The sequence below is a fragment of the Amblyraja radiata genome, chromosome 8 (genome assembly GCF_010909765.2).
Source record: "Amblyraja radiata isolate CabotCenter1 chromosome 8, sAmbRad1.1.pri, whole genome shotgun sequence".
NCBI classification, from domain to species: Eukaryota; Metazoa; Chordata; class Chondrichthyes; order Rajiformes; family Rajidae; genus Amblyraja; species Amblyraja radiata.
In genome coordinates, this window is record NC_045963.1 from 4,192,736 (window position 1) to 4,218,150 (window position 25,415).

General features: G+C 42.1%; 1 protein-coding gene across 3 annotated transcripts in view; it reads left to right on the plus strand.

Moving 5' to 3' along the window:
* The first annotated feature begins 243 nt into the window (after positions 1-243).
* The window catches only part of zdhhc14 (zinc finger DHHC-type palmitoyltransferase 14), a 128,922-nt gene continuing 103,750 nt past the window's right edge, over positions 244-25,415 (plus strand). For 2 of the 3 annotated variants that reach the window (XM_033025064.1, XM_033025065.1), the window contains exon 1: positions 244-1,646. In XM_033025064.1, the coding sequence (XP_032880955.1) occupies positions 1,420-1,646 (227 nt within the window). In that variant the 5' untranslated portion in view covers positions 244-1,419. The remainder of the gene's footprint in view (positions 1,647-25,415) is intronic. The other variant, XM_033025063.1, reaches the window with a different exon arrangement.

Below are 25,415 nucleotides of genomic sequence, written 5' to 3' on the forward strand. Positions count from 1 at the left end.
GAGGGAAGGGGAGGGGTGTGGGTGGGAGGTTGTCAGGGTTACGGGGGGGAGGAGGGGAAACGTGACGCAAGGCGGAAATAAGTCTGACGTCCCGACCCTTTGTGTGTCGGCGCGTTGCATTGTGGGACACGTAGTTTCCCCGCGCGTCCGGGGCCAGGCGGCGACGGGTGAGTGAGACTACAGCTCCCAGAATGCAGCGCGCGGCCGTGTTGTGGTGAGGCGGCGGCGGCGGCGGCTTTGCCTCCTTCCCTTCCTCATTGCGGCCGTGTCGGAGCAGCCGAGTGGGCGCCCTCCCTCCCTCCCTGCCTCCTCCTCCATCTCTCTCACCCGTGTGTGCATCGATATTTTCTGACAGGGAGAGAGAGAGAGAGGACCCCTCCATATCTTATAACTGCTTTTAACGTTGTTGTTTTTGGGTGGTGGGAGGGGGGTGGCTGAGGCGTTATTTGGAGGTTCCCGTTTTGTGGGTCAGTCAGGTGGAGTGAGGGCTTCCCGGGCCGGGCTGGGCTGGGCCGCACCGTGGCTCCCTCTATGAAGACATCCCCACTCAGTCGGCAGCAGTGGTTCTTCAGGGGCCATTTTTCGTTTCGCATAATATTTACGCCTGGGGAAATGTGGCGGCTGCCTGGCGATATTATATCCCCCCTCCCTCCCAGCTGAGCGTCGCCCGATCCGCCTTTCTTTTCCGTTTCAGCGATGATTTGCTTCATTAACTTCGAGAGAATTGGGTGTGAAGAAGGCGAGAGGTGTACCGGCCAAGGCCGCCCTGTGGGTGGGTGAGAGGAGGAACCGAGGAGTAACGATCTTCTCTCTCGTCTGGGCACCAACCACATGGGTGCAGAATTGTGAAAGAAAGGTCCGTGTTGAAACAGCGAAATCATTTGTAAACATCGAAGATTCAGTCCCCGGAGACTCGGGATTTCGAGGGTTTCCTCACTGTTCTTCTATTCCACGTGGAACTTGTTTTCTTTTAATAAAAAGGAAGTCTTTAGTGAATCCGAATATTTGCGTGACAGATCACTTTCGGGAAATATTCAAGCAATGGGCGTTATCTTTTAGGGTGAAAATTGGCCATTTGAACTCGGACGGCGCAGGTGCGTCTCTCAATGCAATGTTTACCATCGTGTAAGTGTCGACTGGACTGGCAGGAAAAGGAAACGTGGCTGTGTTTAAAATAATTTGTACAGCGGGAACGTATTTGCGAGAAACTGCAAGAGTTGTGACCGAAGATCAACAAAATACGACCACATAATAACACTGGATGTTTAAAAGCATGAATGTCCGTATCGATCAACAATGTGAAGCACGCCCCATACATACGATATTGGGATGTTATTGTGCTTTTTCAACAACTGTCCCGACATCTGCATGATTTTAGTCATTGTCCTTTTGGGGTGAGATACAACACTCCACACATTGATGCCATCCCCGATGAAACAGTGCGAATACAGTCAGATTGCCGCTCAGAGTTCATCTCCTATGGAGTCTCCTAAAAAGAAGAATATTCCGCACAGGAAATGGGAAGTTTTCCCAGGAAGAAATAAATTTTACTGCGATGGCAGAATCATGATGGCCAGTCAAACAGGGGTCTTCTACCTAACCCTTGCCTTGATCGTGGTCACCAGTGGATTCTTTTTTGCGTTCGAGTAAGTAATTTTGATTCGTAATGTTTTTAATTTATGTTATACAACGTCTGAATTTCGTATTAAGAAATGGAGATGTTCAGATTTCACTTGATTTTTGTTGTAAATGTTTCAATTTGACAAATATCGCGAAACCAGGATTTGGGGGAATTGTGGTTAATTTAATGCTGGAGTTGCGCATTAAATGCAGCAAGGTGAGAAAAGCGTGAATCAATTTCTGGCATCGCCGCATAGTTTCTCCCAGTGTATCTAATTTCTAGTCTTGTATCGAGCAAGAATAAGAATTTCCCAAATTTCTTCTTCGTATTTTAAAAGAGGGGTCTCATAAATTTTAAACTTCCAAAATCCCCCATTTATTTGTATTTCAACAGTTTCTCACGAAAATAAGTTTATTTCAAAAAGAATCATAACAGTCTCAGGATGGGACATTAGAAATAGAAGCAGGAGTGCCAACTCTGCCGTGCACTAGGTACGTGGCCGATTTCTTGTCCCAGGCTCGAATTGATTTTCTTGATATCGGGAAAAAAACGTCTTGGAGATGCATCGCAACTGAGCGTCTGCAGTTCTCGAGGGGAGAAATAAAACCCGGAAGATGCGCTCCTCATGTGAAGAAATTCCTCTGGTTTCAATCATAGAGTTAAGCAGCACAGAAACAGGCCCTTCGGCCCCACTCTTGTAGGAAGAAACTAGATGCTGGCTTAAACCAGAGATAGACACAGGTCTGAAGAAGTGTCTCCACCCGAAACGTCACATATTCCTTTTCTTCAGAGGTGCTGTCTGACCCTCTGAGTTACTCCAGCTTTTTGTGTCTAACTTCCGCCCCACTTTTCCCTACAAACCAAGACTACCCATCTACACTAGCCCTACGTGTCCATGTCCCTCTAAACCGTTCCTATCCATGTATCTGTCCAAATGTCTTTTAAATGTAGTATCTATCTCGACTAACGCCTCTGGCAGCTCATTCAATATACCCAGCACACTCTCAGTGATAACGTTGCCCCTCTTTCCGATCAATTCCCCCCTTGACATTATATGCCAGTAAGATCACCCTTCATCCTCCAGTGCTCCAAGTAACAATGTCCTAGTCTGCCGTCAATGTCCAACCTCCATATAGCTCAGGCCCTCAAGTCCTGGCAACATCCTCATAAATCTTCCTTGCACTCTTTCCAGCTTTAACACCCTCTTTCCTGAATCACCTTGGCAGCATTCTTGTATCTATTTAGCAACATAAGAATGTTGCATGTTTAACTGAGAGGTGTATATGTGATTAATAGTGTCTGGGGAATTATTAGGAATATGGGGACAATTAAATTGGTTTAGTTTAGTGTAAATGGGTGGATTATGGTTAGCAAGGACTCAGTGGGTTGAAGAGCCTCTTTCTGTGCTATGACTTTTTATCACTATGTGAGTGCTTCTAATTCATCCCGTTTCAGCAATCTCCCAGTTCTAGACACTAGTCTGATGAATCTTCATTGTAGTCTCTTAATTGTAAATATATATATTTAGGTAGGAAGATTGGGTCCAGGCACATGATTCCAAGGCTCTTTTTTATCGCCTACAGCAACTTTACCCGTGCATTCAAATCCTCTTCCATTCTAACCAAACATACTGTTTGCCTTCCTAGCCTGATTAGCATACAACGTTTGCCTTGGGACACCAAAACTTTGCATTCTTCAGTATACAAAAAAAATGCTTTTTTTCCTCTCAAAGTTCTGGAAGCCCAACGATCCAATTGGCACCTTTATCTTGTTGAAACCTTAGAAATCTCAGAGATTTGTCAAGTGTGATTTTCCTTTCTATTGTTGCAGCTGGTAGACCTGCTGTCTCTTGACACCAGTGATCTGAGTTCCATCCAAGCTTGGGAGTTGTCTATATAGAGCTTGCATTTTCCCCTTGTGACAGCGTGCCTATCTATCTTCCTGCATTCCAAATATATGCAGGTTTGTCAGTAAAATGTTCCGAGTGTGTGGATGTGGTAGAGTGCAGAACAGTTAATGGAATGTAGGCTGAATAAAATTGAATGTGTGTAGGTGGATGCTCTGTGGGCTGTGCGGCCTGTTTTAGTGTTGTTTGACTCTAATCCAGGTTGGCTGCAATCCGATTATTATTTTGTATGCCTTTTTAGCTTGTCCTTAATAACAAATTCTAGCATATTCCTCCCTCCTGATGTTAGGATAACTTGTTCTTCATTTACTCTTTGTGCCTTAGTAGGTGGATTACATTTTTGCTTACCAATTTTGGGAACGGTTCCAAATTGTATTGGATTTTAAAAGACCATATTCAGTACCTCCATTAACTCAAAAGCTATCTCTTCTAAACCATTGGGATGTGGATCATGGAAATTTGTTTTTTATACTCCCATTTCCTTCTCTGCTATTGTTTATGAAGGCTATTTCTGAGAATTATTTTATCTCATTCCTTGATAAAATTACATATTGATTTTTATTGCCATTTCCTCATTCCTCTGTATAATTTCTGCTGTCTCATTCTGAAACGGAGCCAACATTAACTGTTGGTGATCTTTTTCTTTCAACATCTCGATAGAAGCATTTGCAGTTTGCTTTTATATCTCTCACAAGGTTATTTTCTTATGCTACACTACCTTGCCCCCTTGAATAACAGGTTGCTGCTTTACCAGATTCTGAATATTCCCAATGGTCTGTCTTATTGGACTTTGGCAACACCTTAAGCATTTTCCATTGATCTGTACCACTAATCTCTCTTGTGAGACCACTTTTCCTGTTGGATTGTTATGCCTTTAAAGAGAAATACATGCACTCTAAGTTCTGTTCATGGTCAGACATTTTGAATGATGTTTTCCAGCTTGGCAGCCAACACATGCCTCATACCTTGATGCTTTGTTCCGCTTAGATTTTGGATCTTGTTTCAGATTGAATTAAATCACTCCCGATCTTAATATAAAAAGTGATTATCTTATCACCTATCTCTAACTTTTTATTTTAGGAGATTAATTTATCTCCTTTCCTGTCACCCATATATAGCCTGTGCCTGGTTTGCTCTTCAACCTACTGATCCAGAAAATCAACTGATTCTCATTCGATTCATCCTGCATACAATACTCGTGCTTTTACGTGGTAACATTTTGCAAGCAGCATAATAGCAAAGAATCAAATATAGCAGTGCTGAACCTATTTGAATAAAAGAAACCACACAGATCAGTGCAGTAACTGACGTTGTTGGTCTGTTTAAATGGATTAGCGCCATTCCACTGCAATCTCCCAATGGCAGTGGAGCTACCGATTGTATGGGAATCTCCCACAGCAGGGAAATCCAAGAGATCGTGGAGAATCACAGGTACAGCAAGTACAGTGCCAGGAGTAACTGAGGAGGCTTCCATTGTGTCTGAAATGAATACATGGTTTGACAGTCTCAGTCACAGAGGCCAATGTCAGAAGAGCCTTCAGTAGGGTGAAACCTCTGAAAGCATCTGGACCTGATGGTATTCCTGGTCACGTTCTCAAAACCTGTGTGGACCAACTGGCTGGACTTATTGCGGACATCTTCAACCACTCATTAATCATTCTGAGGTTGTCACCTGCTTTAAAAGCTCAAAAAGCTGAAGCAGACTGAGGTGACTCAATGACTATCGACCGGTAGCACTAACGTCTGTGGTGAAGAAGAGCTTTGAGAGGTTGGTTATGGTGCATATCAATTCCTACCTCAACAAGAACTTGGCGCACCGCAATTTCCTCCTGCCACAACAGGTCAACCGAGGACGTGATCTTGCTGACTCCCTTCTCTGCGCTGGACCACTTGGACAATAAAGACACTTATGTCGGGTTATTGTTCATATACTACAGCACAGCGTTCAACACTTATCCCCTCAACTGGTTACCAAGCTCACAGAACTGTGTCTCTGCGCATCCCTCTGCAACTGCATCCTCGACTTCTTCATCGACAGAACACAATCAATACGACTTGGCAGCAACACTTCCTGCCTAATAACCATCAGCACGGGGGCACCTCAAGGCTGTGACTCAGCCCCCCTGCTCTATATACACGACTATGTCGCCAGACGCAGTTCAGACATCATCTAAAAATTTGCTGATGACACCACGGTTGTTGGACGAATTACGGATATTGACCAGTTGGAATATGGGGGGGGGTGGGGGGGATCGATTGACTGATAGTACTGTGCCAGAACAGCAACCTTGCTCAACATCAGTAAGACCAAGGAACTGACTGTGGACTTTACTGTCTTCTTCAATGGGACGGTGGTGGAGAGAGTTAAGGGCTGTCCCACTTAATTTTTTTTTCGCCGTCTTGCTGGCACCAATCATAGACGCAGCAGATCGCCGAAAATTTTCAAAATGATGAAAATCCAGCGGCAACCAGAAAAAGGTATGTCTCTTTGGGCCACTACTTTTTGGACCACTACTCACGACATGTCGCGCGTGGGATGACGCCTGCTTGGTCGTGAGTAGTGGCCCAAGGTGTTGTACCTTTTTCTGGTCACCGCAAGATTTTCAACATTTCGACCTGCTGTGCGACTATGACAGGTGCCGACAAGTCACGGAAAAAAGGCAGGCACTGTTTTTAACTTTACACAGCTAATGTTTGTTTAATTAATATTTACTGATTTTTTTTTTTGTTATGCATTATGGTGTTTACAGAGTACTATGTTTACATATCTGCTGCAAGCAAGAATTTAATTGTTCTGTTTCGAAACATATGACAGTAAAACACTCTTACACTCTTGACTCCTTACTTGGGTTGCTCGGTCTAAGTGTAGATTAAAATCCTCCCTGAATACTCTTGCTGCATTGGGTCTCCTAATCAGTTTTCCTGATTTATATATTTCCACTACTTGGGAACTAAAATATAGTTCTCGCATTTGTTTTCTGCAACTTACTGTTTCTGCTCCACCCAAACAGATTCTACTTACTAATTTTCCAGAGCTGACACTCTTTCTTTGCATTACCTTTCACCCAAGCTTTATTGTCAGTGTTGCCCTGCCTCCTTTTGCATTTTATCTATCTCTTCTGAAAGTTAAGAATCCTGTAACTTAAATCTCAATCTTGGCTACTTTCCAATCATGTTATTCTCATATCTTTTCAATTGTGTCTATTTTTGAGCACTCTATTATATGTGGGGGGGAAGAAAGGCAATCTTGTCTTTTTTGTACTTCCAAACGATTATTATCTGACTCTTTCTAACACTAGTTCTCACCGATTTCTTTATCCTGCACTATAGACTTGGCCACTCTCTTCAACTTTCAAAATTTCTGCTTGGCTGGAATGAAACATAATATAGCCCCCTCCCCCCCCCCCCCCCTTTTTTTTAAATACTCATTTACTATCATAGCAACAGTATTGTTAGATCTGGCACAATTATGTAGAAATGTTACTGCCGCATCAAGTGATATGAAGCTGGAGATATGGTGTGGGTGTGTAATGCAAAGTTGAATTTGTAAAAATGACAGGTTTCTATCCCATGTGTACTACTCTGATGTTAATAGAACAGACTACCTTTTTCGTTACTTTTTCAGTTAGTGTCTCTGGTTGCTTTGATTCTTTTCAATCTGATTATCGAAGGAATATATTAGAATATATTAGAATTTTAAAACTAATAATACAGCACAGAAACAGGCCCTTCAGCCAAGCTTGCCTATGCTGCCTGTGTTTGGCCCATATCCCTCTAATCCTTTCCTATCCATGTACTTGTCCAGATGCCTTTTTAAATGGTGTTATAAAAGTGCAATGAAAACCACAACCAGCAGCAAATGCAGTTTATTACATTTTATTACTGTGGAGTTTAGTTCCTTGTTAGAAGCTATGCATTGTGTTTCTGCTGCTAGAAGTCATAGTTATGCAGCATAGAAGCAGGCCGATTTACCCAACTGGCCCACGCCAACCAAGATGCCCCATCTATCGTAGTCGTACCTGCCTGTATTTGGCCCAGATCCTTCTAAACATTTCCTACATGTACATGTCCAAATGTATTTTAAATGTTGTTATAGTACCTGTCTCAATCACCTCCTCTGGCAACTTGGCTATCTACCCAATACCCTTTGTGTGAACAAGTTTCCCCTCTGGTTCCTATTAAATCTTTCCCCTTGTACCTTTAAACCTATATACTCTGGTTCTTGATTCACCTACTCTTGGTAAAAGGCTCTGTGCATTTACCTTACATATTCCCCTCATGATATTATAAACCTCTTTAAGATCACCTCTCATCCTCCTGTGCTCCAAGGAATAAAGTCAAAGCCTGCTGAACCTCTCCCTACAGCTCAGCCCCTCGAGTCCTGGCAGCATTCTTGTAACTCTTTGTACTCTTTCCAACTCAACATCTTTCCGATAATGGGACCAAAACTGCACATAATACTCCAAATGTGGTCTCACTATTCTTCAACCAAGGTGAGTGGTTGGTTTTAGTGGAATTTTAGAAGTTGTTGCATCCTTGCCATCCCCAACCTAGTCCTTGCCTTTCATCCCACCAGTCTCCACATCTAACACTTAATTCTCTCACATTTCAGCCATGATCTTCAGTCACATCTTCCCATCTCCACCCCTTTCTGCAGAGAATGCTCTCAACGCAACTCCTTGGTTCACTCATCCCATCCCACCTAAACAACATCCTCCCCGGGTACTTTTCCCTGCAACTGCTGGAAATGTAAGACCTCTCAGATCCATCCAAGGCCACCAGCAGCCCTTCCAAATGAGTCACAGGTTCACATGCACTTCCTCTAACCTCTCCTACTGCATTTGGTGCTCCCAATGTGGTTTCTTTGTGTATCGGCGAGATCATGCATAGACGGGGCGACCATTTTGCAGTAGCCAAGCCCTTATGGATCTCACAGTTGCTTTATATTTTAACTACTCTTCCAGTTCCTTGTGCTGACATTTCTGTCTTGGGCCTCCTTCATTGACAAAGTGAATTTGTATGCAAACTGGAGGGACAGCACCACATGTTCTGATGGGGTAGCATACATCGCAATGGTATAAACAAAATACTCAAATTTGGGGTAACCCCCCCCCCCCCCCCTTCCCTGTGTCCTACCTGCATATGCATCCTTTAACCTAACCACCTATATCCCTTTCCTCTGGCATCATGTTTCAGTCCTTCTATCCTTATCCCACAGCCTTTTATCTTTTCATCTCTGGCCTTTGTCTAACCATCCGACAACCAAACTATCCTCACCTGTATTCACTGTCCTGCTGCCACCTCTCTTCCAGCTTTCTCCCCCCTACTACAATCAGTCTGATGAAGGGTCCCATCCCAAAACATCACCTGGTCATTTCCTCCAGATATGCTGCCTGACCTGTTGAGTTACTCCAGCAATTTGTTTTTTTGTAGACCAGCATGTCTATTATTTCTATTGAAGTTTGCAGATGACACAGATAGTGAATATGGTTATCAACAATTACAGCAGGGACTTGATCAGCTGCGCAAGTGGATTGAGGAATGGCTAATGGAGTTTAATGCAGATACGTGTGAGGTGTTGCATTTTGGGAAGTCAAACCAGAACAGGCACAGTGAAAGGCAGAGTTTTTAGAAGTCTTGTTGAACAGTGAAAGTGGCGTCACAGGTAATTAAGCTGGTCAAGAAGGCTTTGTGTACATTAGCCTTCATCAGTCAGGGTACTGAGTATAGTTGGGATGATGTGCCACAATTGCACAAGACGTTGGTGAAGCCGCATTTGGAGGTCATTTTGATCACCCTGCTACAGGAAGGATGTTATTAAGTTGGAAAGAGTGCAGAGAAGATTTACAAGGATGTTTGCCAGGATTCAAGGGCCTGATCAATAGGGAGAGGTTGAGCAGGCTAGGACTTTATTTTTTGTACTGCAGGAGACTGAGGGATGATGTTATAGAGAGGAATAGATAGGGTGAATGCAGTCCTTCAAAGAGTAGGGAAATCAAGTTCCAAAGGACATAGGTGAGAGGGGACAGGTTTATTTGGATCTGAGAGGCAACGTTTTAACACAGAGGGTGATGGGTATACGGAGCAAGCTGCCTGAGTAGGTACTTGAGGCAGGTAAGTGAGGCAGTTTCAAATAACATTTAAAACCAATTTGGACAGGTACATGGATAGGAAAGGTTTAGAGGGATATTAACCAAATGTGTGAAGGTGGGACTAGCGTGGATGGACATGCTTAGTTGGCATGGACAAGTTAGGCCAAAGGGCTTGTCTCTGTGCTGTGTGACTCAATGAAGATTATGCCTATTGTATCACTTGATGGATGAAAGTCGCAGTGATTCAAGGAACAGTTCTTAGACAACTGAGGATGATCTTGATGATGGCAGTATCCACAGCAGACATCTGCGAGACCTCTCGGTAGAAACTACAGTTGTATTTTTCTCTTGAAGATTGCTGTTCCCTGGAGTGTTCATCCCAGATGTGGACGTTGTTATGAATTTATGACTCGGGTTCTTTTCTGTCAGCCTGTCGGTTAGTGGTGATGGTAAGGCTAAAATCAATTGTTTGACACAAAAGAAAATGGACATGTTTGTCAAGGATCGAGTCATGGTTCAAAGTTATTTGAAAGTTTATATTCCTGGTCTCAAGGACCTCAGAAATGTGTTCATTTCAGCAGGTACTGACATTCTCTTGTTAAGTTCATCGCTACTGGGCTTCTTGCTTGGTCCTTTGTGTCTTTTGACCATAAATAGTTTTAGTGGAGATGTTATGTCATTTTCAGGGAATAAAATAGCTGTACTCCTCAATCCCTCTGCTCTACAACACGCTCCAGGATGGACCATTTATTGTGAAGGTCCTACCCTGGTTTGACTTCCTAAAATCCAAAACCTCGTACCTATCTGCATTAAAACTCCATTCGCCATTCCTTATCCCACTTGCCCAGTTGATCAAAATTCTGCTGTAATTTTTTTGTTGTAACTTGTCTTATCTTTTATGTGCGGTGTGATTGCATTGGAAGTTCTGGCAGATTGGTGTCAAGCAAAGCTGCATTATCATTCCAACACTGCTCAATCTTGTTGCAATGCTTCTGTCTGCCTCCAATATTTCTGCTGGTTTAGGTTTGTTACTGTCATATGTACCCAGTTAAAGTAAAAAGCTTTATTTTGCATGCTATCCAATCAGATCAGACATTACTATGCATAAATACCATCACGTCAAACTCAAGTACAATAGGTGGAGCATTGGTGAAGATAGAGTGCAGAATATAGTTCTCAGAGTTAGAGTGCATCCGTTCCATAGAAACATAGTAAATAGGTGCAGGAGGAGGCCATTCGGCCTTTCGAGCCAGCACCGCCATTCATTGCGATCATGGCTGATCATCCCCAATCAATAAGCCTGCCTTCTCCCCATATCCCTTGATTCCACTAGCCCCTAGAGCTCTATCTAACTCTCTCTTAAACCCATCCAGTGACTTGGCCTCCACTGCCCTCTGTGGCAGGGAATTCCACAAATTCACAACTCTCTGGGTGAAAAGTTTTTTTTCTCACCTCAGTCTTAAATGGCCTCCCCTTTATTCTAAAACAAAATCATGGACAAAATCAAAAATCGGCATGGGGTAGAAGTTAATCGGACAGTAGCTGAAGCATTTGGGAACTGTTTCAATATATGTCGTCTCCTCTGCATAGCCAAGATGAAATCAATTTTCGAACCTCAGTATGTAGGCAAGGTTTGCCTATGTACATTTGGAGGCCGAGCTCCAATTCCTCAGCACAGAACAAAGCCCGTCTAAAAATCTTCCTCCCAGCCCTCTGATACATTTCACAGCAAGGCCATGAAAAATGTGGACTGCTTTCCATTATGTTGGAGTTACTGTTCAATGAAAGCAGATATCAAAGATAAACTGCGCTATTGCTTCCAGTACACCAGCAGAAACCTTTGGCTGTCTGAGAAAGAGAATTTATGATGGTGAAGACCTCCAACTAAGTACAACTTTCAGGGCTAACTGGGAAGCAGTGATCCCTGTCCTATATTCACTTCACCATGGACTACCAACCAAACACTAAAGAGATATCACCAAGAATATTTCTACAAATTTCTTCCAGTCTGCTGGCAGGGTAAGCAAACCAACATCAGTGTCCCCAGCGTTTAGCCTTTAATCAATCAGACTCGTAAAAGTTTGGTCCATTTCAAGCTACATCATAGAAGGAAATTATTAGATGCCTAAAATGCGATGCGGTGGTGGAGCCAAATACAATAGTGGCATTTCAGAGGCTTTTAGATATGCACCTGGGGATGGATGGATACAGATCATGTGCAGGCACAGGAGATTAGTGTAGTTTATGTTCGCCACAAACATTGTGGGCTCTAGGTTCTGTTCCTGCTCTGTACTGTTCTGTGACCTATGTTCATTGTTCTTGGCTCAACCTGTTGTGGGCTTCCTATTCCTGGCCCCACACATTGATGAACTTGCTTTTCTATCCGGGCTGCCATATGTATCAGATGATTGTCAAGAGAAATTTTTGGGTAGTGCCACGGAATATGAACACGAAACTCAAATTTATAGATTCAGCTTTATCTAAAAGTAATACATCAAAATGAGCAACGTCAATATAGGTCGGGAGGGCTTCATGCTTTAAAAGTTTAAATGTTCGGTAATTCTTCCTTCCAGATGTTTGAATTTTGTAATATGTGGGTCTGATTAAGCAAGCTTTGTTTAAGATATCATGACCTGTAACATCTTAGTTTTCATGTAGTTATGATAGCTAATGAACTACTGTAGTTAAGTAAACAAGCAATGACACTTTAAGCACAAAATAGATAATTAGGGTTCATGATTCAAATGTTTTTTTTCATGTACAGCTGTATCGTGTCTCTCAAATATCAACTGAATTTTTTTTTCTCTACATTGGATGTGATGTTGACCACTATTTTTAAGCACATTTGAATCTTTCATTTTGCCTGTATGATCGTCCCCCATCTCCTCCATCGTAATTTTCTCTCGAGACTTTGCACTCTACCAATTCACGCAGCTTGAGCACCCTTACATTTTATTTCTTTAACATTCATTCATTGTTCAGTAGCTGTCATATTTTATTCTTCACTGAAGAAGTAATTCCGCTCGGACCCTGAAGCGTACTTGGCCATTTAATGCGATCATGCTGTTTTTATTATGACCTTGATTACCAATCATTGCTTGGATTCTTCAGCTTAGAGAAGATTACATTATAAGCACCAAAAGCAGTATATGGAATTAGAAGCTGCAAACTGCTGCTTCTGGAAAGTCCCTGGACAGTGGGAGTGGAGGATGTAAAGGAGCAGGTGTAGTATTTTGTGTGGTTTACAGAGGAAGGTGGTATGAGAAGCGGTGGGCAATCAGATATGGTGGTGTGATGCAGGTTAAATAGGACTTTCCCAAGGGCAATTGGCATCGGCAATAAATGCTGATCTTGCCAGTGACACTCAGTAAAAAATAAGTAGAGGTCATCCCTTGGAGGAAGTGGTCTCAGGAATTCTGCAAGGAGAGCAGAGGGGAAGATTTGGTGATATCAGATTGGAGTTGGAATTTATAGAGTGATCCATTGAAAGTGGAGACTGGTGGGAAGGAGGGAGTGAACAAGCACCTAACCTTGTTTTTTGTGCGAAAACAATGCAATTGAGAACAGATGCACAGAAAATGGCACATCTCTGCAGATTTGAGTCAAAGAGTTATACAACACAGAAACAGATTATTTGGTCCACCAAGTTCATGCTGGCCTTTTTGCCTATCTACACTAATCCCATATGTCCACATTAGATTTGTAACACTCTATGCCTTGCCTATTGAAGTATATGCCTCTGAAGCATGGTGATTGCATCTGTTTTCATCATCTCCTCTGGCAGAATGTTCTAGATGCCAACCTGTCTGTGCAACGAAGAAACTTGCATGTTTTAAAAGTGGCATTTTGCTCAGTTTTAAAATCTTCCTCTCACCTTAAACATCTTATTATTGGGCCATAACTTGGTGGCTGAGGCGAAAAAGTATGCGGGGATAATTAGATCTATTACTTATTGAGAAATAACAATAAATTGATGTTTTTTGGTGAGGCCAGAGCAAGATATGTAAAGAAGTCAGAGAACTGGCCCAAGTCTTTGTAAGCAAGAGGTCAGTGTGCCAAACAAAAGCAGTTACCATCCTTGCCAACGGACCTAATGACAAGTCCCTTGACAGGTTGGTGTTTAAAAAGCAAAGTGCTGCAAGCTCAGAGTATGTGGAATGGAAAAATGAGAGTCAATGTCATCCAGCAGTTTGTGATGACATGTTCCAGGGAAAGGAAGAAGCCAGGATGATGGTTCCTGGTGAATTGCAAATTCTGGAGACAGAAGAAAGTTAAGTGTCAAATATGAAAACTCCTGGTCAAATAATTGGGAATAAAGGTGAAGACTACAGAGGAGTAACTCAGTAACATGATCACCGCTGAATACATTAGGATGGGCATGGAAGGATCTAAGGTCTCCACTTCAAGTGAAGATCTGAAGGAATAACAAAAATATGTTGAGCGCAAGAATGAATGTAAATATGGATTTGAGAAGGATCCTTGGAAGGTTTGAATTACAGTAGCATTGAAGTTTGCTATTGTTTTGTTAAAGCAATGGATGTGATGCGGAAACATCGTTCAGTTGGGCAAGGAGAAGAGATAAATCTAGGAACTTTTAAGGTAAATAATTAGATGTGGCAAATAAGGGATAGGTACTAAAGATTTTCTTTCTGGATGGGTTTAATATGACAATGTTCCTTGTCTGTAATACCTTGTGTTGTTGTATGGTCACACCCACAACACACTTGGATGACACTGTCCAAATGCATCTGTCACATTTATTTAGTCACATTTATTTATGTAGCACATTTAAAAAAACAAATCTCGTTGGCCAAAGTGTTTTAACATTTGTTATAAGAATAGTATAAACAAACAAACGACATACATATATATACATATAGCCCTCGCTCAAGAAAGGCTTGGGAGTATAGATAAGATTTTAGTCTAGACTTAAAGGAGTCGATGGAGGGGGCAGTTCTGATGGGATCTAAGGTTGGGAGTTTGAAGCAAATGTCTAGTGTGGAGAAGAACTTCAGTGCCCAAATCTTTTCCAATTACTGGGTGTTTTTGCAGCAATTGAATCATTACCATTTAAAGAATATATTTCCATACAAATGTTGAGCTAGAGTTTTGCGAATGGCTGAGTGTAAATACATTTTGGCATTTATGTAAACATTTTCATTTTGTGTAATATTTGGAGCTGTTTACCAACATGTGTTTAACAAAAAAAATAACATTCAGGTTATATTCACATCTATTGTTTGAGATCCTGACGCTGTTAGTTCTCAAAAGGACATAAAGTGCTGGAATAACTCAGCAGGTCAGGCAGCATCTATGGAGAACATGGATAGGTAGCGGGGAAGTCTGAAGAAGAGTCTCGACCTGAAATGTCACCTATCCATGTTCTCTAGAGATGCTGCCTGACTTGCTGAGTTATGCCAGCACCTTGCATCCTTTTGTATATTAACCAGCATCTGCAGTTCTTTGTTTCTATATGCTGTTAGTTCTTTTGCTTTTTGTTAAATGTTTATTTTTAAATCGCTAAGTGCAGGAATGTATGACAGGCATTTGTGCATTTTCTTTGTTCTTGACTTAATGAAAATAGAGGGTCTCAATAGGATATTTCAGCATTTTGCATAACAAAAATATCATGAGGGTGTCTAAATTGAATATTTGAATATATTTAAAAAAATATTATTTTGTAAATCTAAATTTAAATTATTGCTAATCCAAATGATTTTTTAGATTGTGTTTTAATCCTAGTTTCAGTCAACAATTGATGACAATTGTATTCCTCAAGATATTTATGTGGAATTTTTGAATACTTTTTAATGGCTTGTAATATTCCAATTTTAGTTCCAGAAGTTGTCCTAGGCTAGATTTATCAGTTCCCAAAAAGCCTGTGCATTGGGTAGGGGGAAAGGTTTGTGTTTTGTAATTATTGTGTTGAAAACAGAGTGAAAACTGGTGGTTTTGTTGCATTTAAAAATCTAAATGACATGTTCTTCTTAAAATGAAACATTCTCCTTACTTTAATGTTTTGCTTGATTTCCCTGAGGTTGGTTGGTACCATAAAGGTCAGGTAGTTGTGCAACTTATGAATTATTGAAAATGTAATTCAGGAAGACCATTGTCTCGTGACCTTTTTCCGGACTTTGTGGTTCTAGCAGGACGAGGAGAGCTTGTTCGCCAATATATCCATGGGAAAGGTGCATTCTTTGGGAACGCTGTTTCCTGGCTTTGTCTTCTCCTGCCTCATACATGCTTCCTGGATTTATGCATTGTTTTTTGACTATAGGTACAGTTTGTCCAACATGTTGTTAGCGCACTTGGATCGGGCAGATGCAATTGCGAATGTTGCTCAGTTGTTTATAGAAGCCATGTCTATATATTAAAAGAAATTTAAGGAATGCTGAAGTACTTGAGTCTAGTAATTCTTAATATATAATTCAGTCTAATATTATGGTTTTCATTTAAATATACATCACTATTATACTGTTCCTCAAATCTTTATTTTGGTATGGGATGGGATGGGACTTGGCTTTTAAAGAAAAATGATTTTAAAAAAAAATGAATATGCTAAAGACCACCATCCCTGATAGCAACAGGAGCATCATTGGCACCAATGCAAAAATATCAGGGCAGGTTTGACGGCAATGATCACCAAGACTGAAACACGAATTGCTGCTAAACCAAAAGCTTTTTTTGTTGTCAGGCTTTTCTCGGAGGATGAACTGCAATGCATCCTTTATGCACTTGCAAATGCATACTAGCTCCTTGGTGTGGCCCTGAACATAAGATATGACCCAAATCCTCCATCAGCCACAACCTGGCACCTTCCCTTCATCTCTAAAAATATATATCAACAATAACCATCTGGAATATATGGACCTCTTTCCACTTGTTGGTGGCCATCTCTCCTTCAATGCAGACCTTGACAATGAAATGCCAAAATTAATATTCTATGCGAGTGAGGCTTTTTGCCAGGCTTCAGAGTAGAGTATTGAAGTGAGGACTATGATATTGATCTATAGACAATAGGTGCAGGAGTAAGCTATTCGGCCCATCGAGCCAGCACTGCCATTCAATGTGATCATGGCTGATCATCCACAATCAGTACCCCGTTCCTGTCTCTCTCCATAGCCCTTGACTCCGGTATCTTTATGAGCTCTATCTAACTCTCTCTTGAAAGCATCCAGAGAACCCGCCTCCACTGCCCTCTGAGGCAGAGAATTCCGCAGACTCACAACTCACTGTGTGAAAAAGTATGAAAAAAACATGTTCCCGATGTTGGCGGAGTCCCAGGAACATGTTTCCTGCCTCTAGCGTGTCCAAGCCCTTAATAATCTTTTATGTTTCAATAAGATCCCCTCTCATCTTAAATTCCAGAGTATACAAGCCCAGCCGCTCCATTCTATCAACATATGACAGTCCCGCCATCCTGGGAATTAACCTTGTGAACCTATGCTGCACTCCCTCAGGCCCTGGGGATTTATCAGCCTTCAGTCCCATCAGTCTATCCAACACCTTTCCTGCCTAATGTGGATTTCCTTCAGTTCCTCTGTCACCCTAGATCCTCTGGCCACTAGTACATCTTCTTGTTGTGTTTGAGGCAGCAAACGTCTGCAGCAGGGTGATGCCATCCGGTTCAACATCCGTAGGTGCCCGCCCTAAAAAGGGGAGCATGCTCCGGGTTGGCGCCAAGCTGCGACCATCAGCGAGATTGTTTGTGTCATCCTTAGTGAAGACGGATCCAAAGTACCTGTTCAACCCGTCTGTGGCTCTAGGATCAGTCTTCAGCCATCTCAAGACCAGAAGGAACTGCCATACTCGACTTGGGCAATGTGTCATTGTACCAATTAAAAAAAATTAAAATAGTGCTTGACATTAATTACATCAGGACACTATTTCAGTCTCTCGTGTAACTTAATGTATTATTCCTATTCTGATACAGAAGTTCATTGAAATCTTGAAAGTGGACTTGAACCAGTGTACTTTAATGGACATTCACATGCAGATGTGAAAGCTATTTCTGAGCTGTTTTAGATGTGTTAGTGCACTCAGGCTTCATCACCACACTTGGATGAGTATAAAACATCTCGTTGTACTATCTGATGGAACCATGCTGGCACAGTGATGCATGTGGAAGAGCATTCAAAATTACAATTTTCATTTGATCATTGCAGTCTTTAAACTCATTTTGTCACAACACATTGTAAAAATTGATTTTACACTAATTACAATAATACCTCAATTAGCGCTCTAAATACGTTCCTAGAAAATGGAGGGCTAAATGAAACTGTGCTAGACGGAGTCTTTGTAACATAACATAAATGGAGATGCAATCCTGATGTTATTTTTAACTCGCAAGATCGATTGATTGAAAGATGCAGCATGGAAACGAGTCCACGCCAACCATCGATCACCCACCTGTTCACACTAGTTCTGTGTTATAACCCATTTCTCATCCACTCCCTGTACACTAGGGACAACATACAGAGACCATTTAAACTGCAAACTTGCACAAATTTGGGATATGGAAGGAAACTGGAGCACCTGGAGAAAACCCATCGTAGGGAAAGCATGCAAACTACACAGCACCTGAGGAGGATATAGCCACAGGAGACTTGTGCATTACTGGCCTACATCTCCTGGCAGTCTCTCATCTATCTCACTGAATCTGTGGGTGACTATCTCCCTGAAACTACCATCCATGACATTGTCTGCCTCTCGCATGCTCCTTAGTGAGTCCAACTCGTGCTGGAAATGATCCAAGCACTCTGAGAGGAATTAGACACACTTCCTGTAAATGTAGTCCTCAGGGACAATAGACTGCTCCCTGATCTTCCACATCTGACTGGAGGAGCATACCATTCCTCTGAATGATATTATTGCTCCTGTTATTGCTCTTGGTTCTCAAACTTCTGCCACAGCTTAAATCTTGCCCTCAGCTGGATTCATGCCATTACTAGTCAACCTGTGGCCCATAAACACCAATTCTGAGACACCAAACAAACATTTGTCCACATTCACTGTCAATCCAGCAGCCTTCAACCGAGCTAATGTCTACCCGAGTGTCTCATCATGTTCCTTGCATGTGGTATGGTGAATGATGATATCATCTGAGATGTTTGAAGTTCCAGGAATCCATTGAATTACCGTGTGAATTTCATATTGGTAAATCCCTGGTGCTGCATTCACTCCGAACAACAACCTCTTACATTGATAGAGTCCACAATGTGTGACAAAAGTAGTTATTTTCCTTGACTTTGGGTCTAATGATTGATGATAACCCCACTTTAGATCTAGCTTTGAAAATACTTTGCTTGTAGATAGCTCTGGTAGGACCTCATTGACAGTAGGTAATGGGTGTCTCTCTTGTGTTATTGCCTAATTTACTCGTCTCATGACCACGCAAAGCCTTATCGCTACGTTTGGTTTTGGTACTACTACAACTGGACTGACCCATGGTGTAGATTCTTCGACAAGTTCAATGATATTGTGTTCAATGAGCTCTTGGATCTTAGCCTCAACCTTCTTTCTTAATCCAAATTGAGTTCTTCTCATTGGTTGTGCTACAGGCTTAACATCTGGGTCTATCTTGAGTTTGACTTGACGATCACGCAATTTTCCAATGTCTTCATATACTGGCTTGAACTTCTCTTTAAATTCTGCATATGACTTCATTGAATTCACATTTATCCCAATGTGTAGCGCACCTTGGCAGCCTTTCTACTCATGAGTGGCTCTCCTTTCTCCTTGATGACTACAAATTCAGCCAGTGTATGCTTATCACCTCTTGCACCTCTGCCTTGAAACATCCAACTGTCTGGAGTAGTTTTGATGATGTACAAGGATACAATTTCTTCTCACGCTTGCTTGAAGTGCATTTTATCTTATTCTGTTTTAAGTCTTCCCACAGTGCTCTATCAATAACATTGCTATCACTTCCAGAGCCTACTATAATGCTTTTCTCCGCACCTCCAATCCTCACCGGCATCTTTGTGTACTTTTGGTTGATATCAAAAGCATATTCTGTATCCATCCGTGTTTCATCAAAGTAGTAGCGTGGTAGATGATAGGTGTAATGCAGATATAAATGATAAAGTAATTGATCCGATTATACATTCAACAACACTGAATACAAATGTGCTGTTTTATTCCTCCATCCGTTATATCCTGCCAACATGTGTCCTCTCACCTTTCTGACTCAAAGTAACACGTGATACAATGTCATTTCCCCTGATGCATGGCTCTTTTGTTTGGAAAATGATGCAATACAGAATGTCCAGCCTGTAGTTTTAAGGTTATGTACTCTACTAGACTTTCCCACCTGAGTAAAACAGACGAGAGCTTCCTGCAGGTGGGTGAGTCAAGGTTAATTTGTTGAACAAAACTGCTCTAACCTTCAGTGGCAGTGCCGGGCGGGGGCTTGCATGTGAAAATGCTATTCAGTGGGAGAGACATAAGTCTCCTTTTTGAAAAGCTGAAAAACTCTTAAAAGCTAAATTGCCTGGCTCAGATGTCTATGAAATTTGTCAAGAACTATTAAAATTCAATTTGCAATAAAATAATTTAACATTTAAAAAAAAACATACAAGATTGAATTAATTCAAAAAAGATTTTGTATAAATGACCTGAAGCTTGATCCTGTGCAGCTGTTTTCTTTTTAAATGACTAAAGAGATTCCCCACTGCACGTACAAGAAAAAGAGTCACAGAAGAGCTAGCAAGTTTGGCACTTTGGCTTTCATCCATGCAGGAATCATGAACTTGGTCACAAACATGTCAGCAATTTCATGTGGAAAGGCTATCAACTCTTTATAATGCTTGGGTCATTCCTTGTGTCCCTATGACTTGTCCTTCTCTTTGAAATCACTGTTCATCTTTTAGCGTAGGGTCACTCTTGTGTTTATCTCCAGCGCTCATTTCCTTAGAATATAAAACAGTACAGCACAGGATCAGGCACTTTGGCCCACAATGTTTGTGTCAAACATGATGCTGAGATCAACCCTTATCTACCTGCACAAAATCCATATCCCTTATTCTATGCCTATCCATGTGTTTATTCAAAAGTCTCTATAATGCCACTATTGTATATGCCTTCACCACCGTCCCCGGCAGTGCATTCTGGATCCTCACCACCCTTGTGAAACAACTTGCCCCACACATCTCTTTTAAACCACACTCCTCTCACCTTGAGGCTACATGCTCTAGTATTTGATATTTCTCTCCTGGGAATTAGGTTCTGATTGTCTAGCCTGTCTATGCTTCTCATAATTTGATATACTTCTATCAGGTCACACTGCAACTTCCCACTTTTCAGAGAAAACAATGCAAGTCTGTCTGACCTCTCCCTGTCTCCCTTGGTCCTGGCCTACTGAACCACTGTCTCTAGCTTCGTAACCCATTCACACTGCATTCTGTGCTAATAAATCAGCAGATTCCAATCCATTGGAATTCTGAAGCAATTTGATGGTAGATTATCAGAGTTTTGTTGGTCATGATTTTGCCTTGTAAACTGGTAACTTCCTTGGCAATAAGTCTTAATGTTGAATTTCTGCTAGATGAGCCACAAGTACAATTTTTACTTGATACACAAAATGTAAAGTACCAGCTGCTATTGATTCTTTTCTCAGCTCTGGGGCTTGTCGATATTCCAATCCATAGTATTTCTGACGGAACAAGCTCAACGTAAAGTAACTTCAGGCATTTATAAAGCTTCACATCAAATATATGTTCATAAAATTCAACAAATGTGACACTAAATTGGCCATGTTATGCAAACTGCTAAAGAGATTCCACTTTAGTGAATGGAGATGGTGTAGTGGGAAAGTATGTGTCTGTTGAAATTAGGCCAAGAAATGCATACATTTTGTGGGTATGTTACCTACATGATGAATGGCAAAAGTGAGTAGAAAATATATTGTTTGTGAAATTGATCGTCTTTATATCAAAATGATATCAAAGAAAGCGGAGAATCTTTATGAATAGTGCACTTGGTGCAAGAAGCATGTATGCCGTGGCAATTTAAATGAAGTTGTGTTGTGTTGATGAATTTTCCATTGTTTCTGTTATCTACACCTTTAGCTTCAACTATAAAGCACACTAGACCAACTGCAGACCCGTTGGGTCTGGTCCCCGAACGTGCTTCAGACCCCGAGTTCGGGGGGGGGGAGGGTGGAGTGGGCAGGTGGGCGTGATGGCAAGCGAGCCTGTGGGCCAGGCGTACGCCGTCGTGACACGGCATACGCCCGTCGAGATGCTGCGTACGCCCTTCAAGAAGCTGCGTACGCCCTCAATGCGCCTGCGGGCTGACAGGCCATTAACGCGCCTGCTCTGTCAAGGCAAAGATCGGCTGCTCCCCCGCTGCTTTTCGGAGCACGGCGAAAAGCAGCGGGGGGAGAGCCGATCTTTGGCTTGAGCCATCTTGAGAGCGCCGGGCCGGTGGGGGGAGGGGGGGGGGGGAATGGAGGAGAGCTGTGCGGTAGCAGCGAAAATCGCCCGCGAAATAAGAAAATGTCAGTGTTTTTGTAGGAGAGCCGGGCGGCAGCAGCCATTATGGTGGCTGGCCAGCAGGAGGCGACAAACTGAGTTAGTGGGGGGGGGTGTGGATTAAAACGACAACATTTAATGGGGATTGGATTTGCGAATGTAAAAGTGAAAATGTCTAGCGAAATGGAAAAAATCTCTGAGTTTTTGCGTGTGGTTTTGGCGGACCAAGGAATCAAAGGCCAAATCTGACACCCACAAACAAATAAAGACACAAACAAATAAAGACACACACACACACACACACACACAGTTTTAAAAGTATATAGATGCTTGCGTTTTAAAATAATTGGTTACAACCTGTCCCTCAATGTCAGCAAGATGAAGGTGCTAATGATCAAATTCAGGATGAGGATTTGAGTACACGCACCAGCATCAAATGTGCTGAAGTGGAGATGGCCGAGAGGTTCAAATTCCTACTCGTAAATAACCCAAACAATTTGACCTGGTCCAACAATGTTGAGGATAAGCATGCTATCAACTCTACTTCAATATCAGGCTAAGAGAATATGGCATGTCTCCTGTGACGGAGCTTAACAATTTATACAGACACACCATAGAAAGCATCCTATGGGGATGCATCAGACCACAATACCACACTAAAGTACAGTGAGTTACGGCATCGGTGCTACCTCCTGTACCCATTGCAGAACTCACTGACTTCATTAACATTACTACTAATTTCTATCCTGCACTTATAACCATATAACAATTACAGCACGGAAACAGGCCATCTCGGCCCTTCAAGTCCATGCCGAACAATTAGTTTCCCTTAGTCCCACCTGCCTGCACTCATACCATAACCCTCCATTCCCTTCTCATCCATATGCCTATCCAATTTATTTTTAAATGATACCAACGAACCTGCCTCCACCACTTTCTCATCATTTTAAAGACCTCTATCAAGTCCCCCCTTAACCTTCTGCGCTCCAGAGAATAAAGACCTAACTTATTCAACCTATCTCTGTAACTTAGTTGTTGAAACCCAGGCAACATTCTAGTAAATCTCCTCTGTACTCTCTCTATTTTGTTGACATCCTTCCTATAATTGGGCGACCAAAATTGTACACCATACTCCAGATTTGGTCTCACCAATGCCTTGTACAATTTTAACATTACATCCCAGCTTCTATACTCAATGCTCTGATTTATAAAGGCTAGCATACCAAAAGCTTTCTTTACCACCCTATCTATATGAGATTCCACCTTCAAGGAACTATGCACAGTTATTCCCAGATCCCTCTGTTCAACTGCATTCTTCAATTCCCTACCATTTACCATGTACGTCCTATTTTGATTTGTCCTGCCAAGGTGTAGCACCTTAAATTCACTTGGACCATCTCCGACATCTCCCTACCGTTTCTTGATCTCACCATCTCTATCACAGGAGGCAGACTATCGACTGACATCTATTATAAACCCACTGACTCCCACTGTAAAGACTATCCCCTACTCCTAATTCCTCCCTCTACGCCTCTTCTGCGCTCAAGATGAGGTGTTCCATACTCATTCATTTGGGATTGGGGGTTCCCCTCTTCCATCATAGATGAGGTCCTCACTAGGGTCTCCTCGATATCTCGCAGCTCCGCTCTTGGTCACCATCCCCTCAGTCACAACAGGGACAGAGTCCCCCTAGTTCTCACCTTCCATCCAATCAGCCGTCGCATACAGCACTTAATCCTCAAACATTTTTGCCACCTCCAATGGGATCCCACCAAGAGCCACATCTTCCCATCTCCACCCCTTTCTGCTTTCCGCATTGACCGTTTCCGCCGCAACTCCCTGGTCAACGAATCCCTTCCCACTCAAACCACCCCCTCCCCAAGTACTTTTCCCTGCAACCACAGGAGATGCAACACCTGTCCCTATACCTCCCCCCTCGACTCCGTCCAAGGACCCCAACAATCTTCAGGTGAGGCAGAGGTGTACTTGCATCTCTTCCAACTTCATCTACTGTATCTGCTGGTCCAAATGTTAAACTGAGTTCTTTTGTCAATCTAAAGTCAAGAAAACTTGACTCAAACGCTTGTAGCTGTTGGAATTGATTCTTTATTCAGTACTGAGACTATTCTTTGAACCTTCCAACACAGAGCTAGAAGCTCCGGGGCAGCTCCAAAGTATTTGTGTTTTTGATACAAACTCATTGCTTTATATAGGTATTTAGACATTTCAAATACAGAGGGTATGACAACTGGTAACCAATCATCTGAGTCCTTTTGGTGATTTACAACATCAGTCGCATGATCTCCCATTTCCTTACAATCTTTGTTTGTCTATGGTATAACTCTATAACTTTATTTTAGAATTATTTTATTTCAACACAGCAAAACCCCAGTAGGCTCTTATCAAAGACCACTCCTCAAAATATAAGATGCATACAATGATCACACAAGTCATACACACTTTCTATACCAAGAGAAAATATATTTCTATAAATCTAAACAATTTCTATGTATAAAGTATACCTTTCTACTAAGACAATACATTTCATAATTTGTTTTACTATAATTTTACACATTTTGAAATATCATTACCTATGTCTTTAAAACATTAATTATATAAGTTTGCTGAATTACAGTTTCTAAGTTCGAAACACACATTTCCATCTCCCATCCAAGGATACATGGGTCGTAAATCTGTCAATTTAGTTAATAAGAGTTTGGTGCCTTTCCTGTTATCGGGAAGCAGGATTTGCAATCTCATGTACCAGGCAGAACACAAGGTACAAGGTACAACTCAGACCATTACATCAGAATTCCATCTGCTTCGACTTTCTATAAACAACTCCCTCAATCTAATTATTTCTCAAAGCAACTACTCCCCCTTCACATACATCCTATTCCTTATCGCACTCATTATAATTTGACATAGCCAAGGCTAACTGCAGTCTATTATCTCTCAGCCTTGATTTCTGTCTCAAACTTAGCATAACAAGCCATAACTCTAAATTCCCGCAAGAAATGCAACACCTGTCCCTTCACCTCCCCCCTCGACTCCATTCAAGGTCCCAAGCAGTCGTTCCAGGTGCGACAAAGGTTCACCTGTATCTCCTCCAACCTCATCTACTGCATCCGCTGCTCTAGATGTCAGCTGATTTACATCGGTGAGACCAAGCGTAGGTTGGGCGATCGTTTCGCCGAACACCTCCGCTCAGTCCGCAATAACCTACCTGAACTCCCGGTGGCTCAGCACTTCACCCCCCCCCCCCATTCCCAATCCGACCTCTCTGTCCTGGGTCTCCTCCATTGCCAGAGTGAGCAACAGCG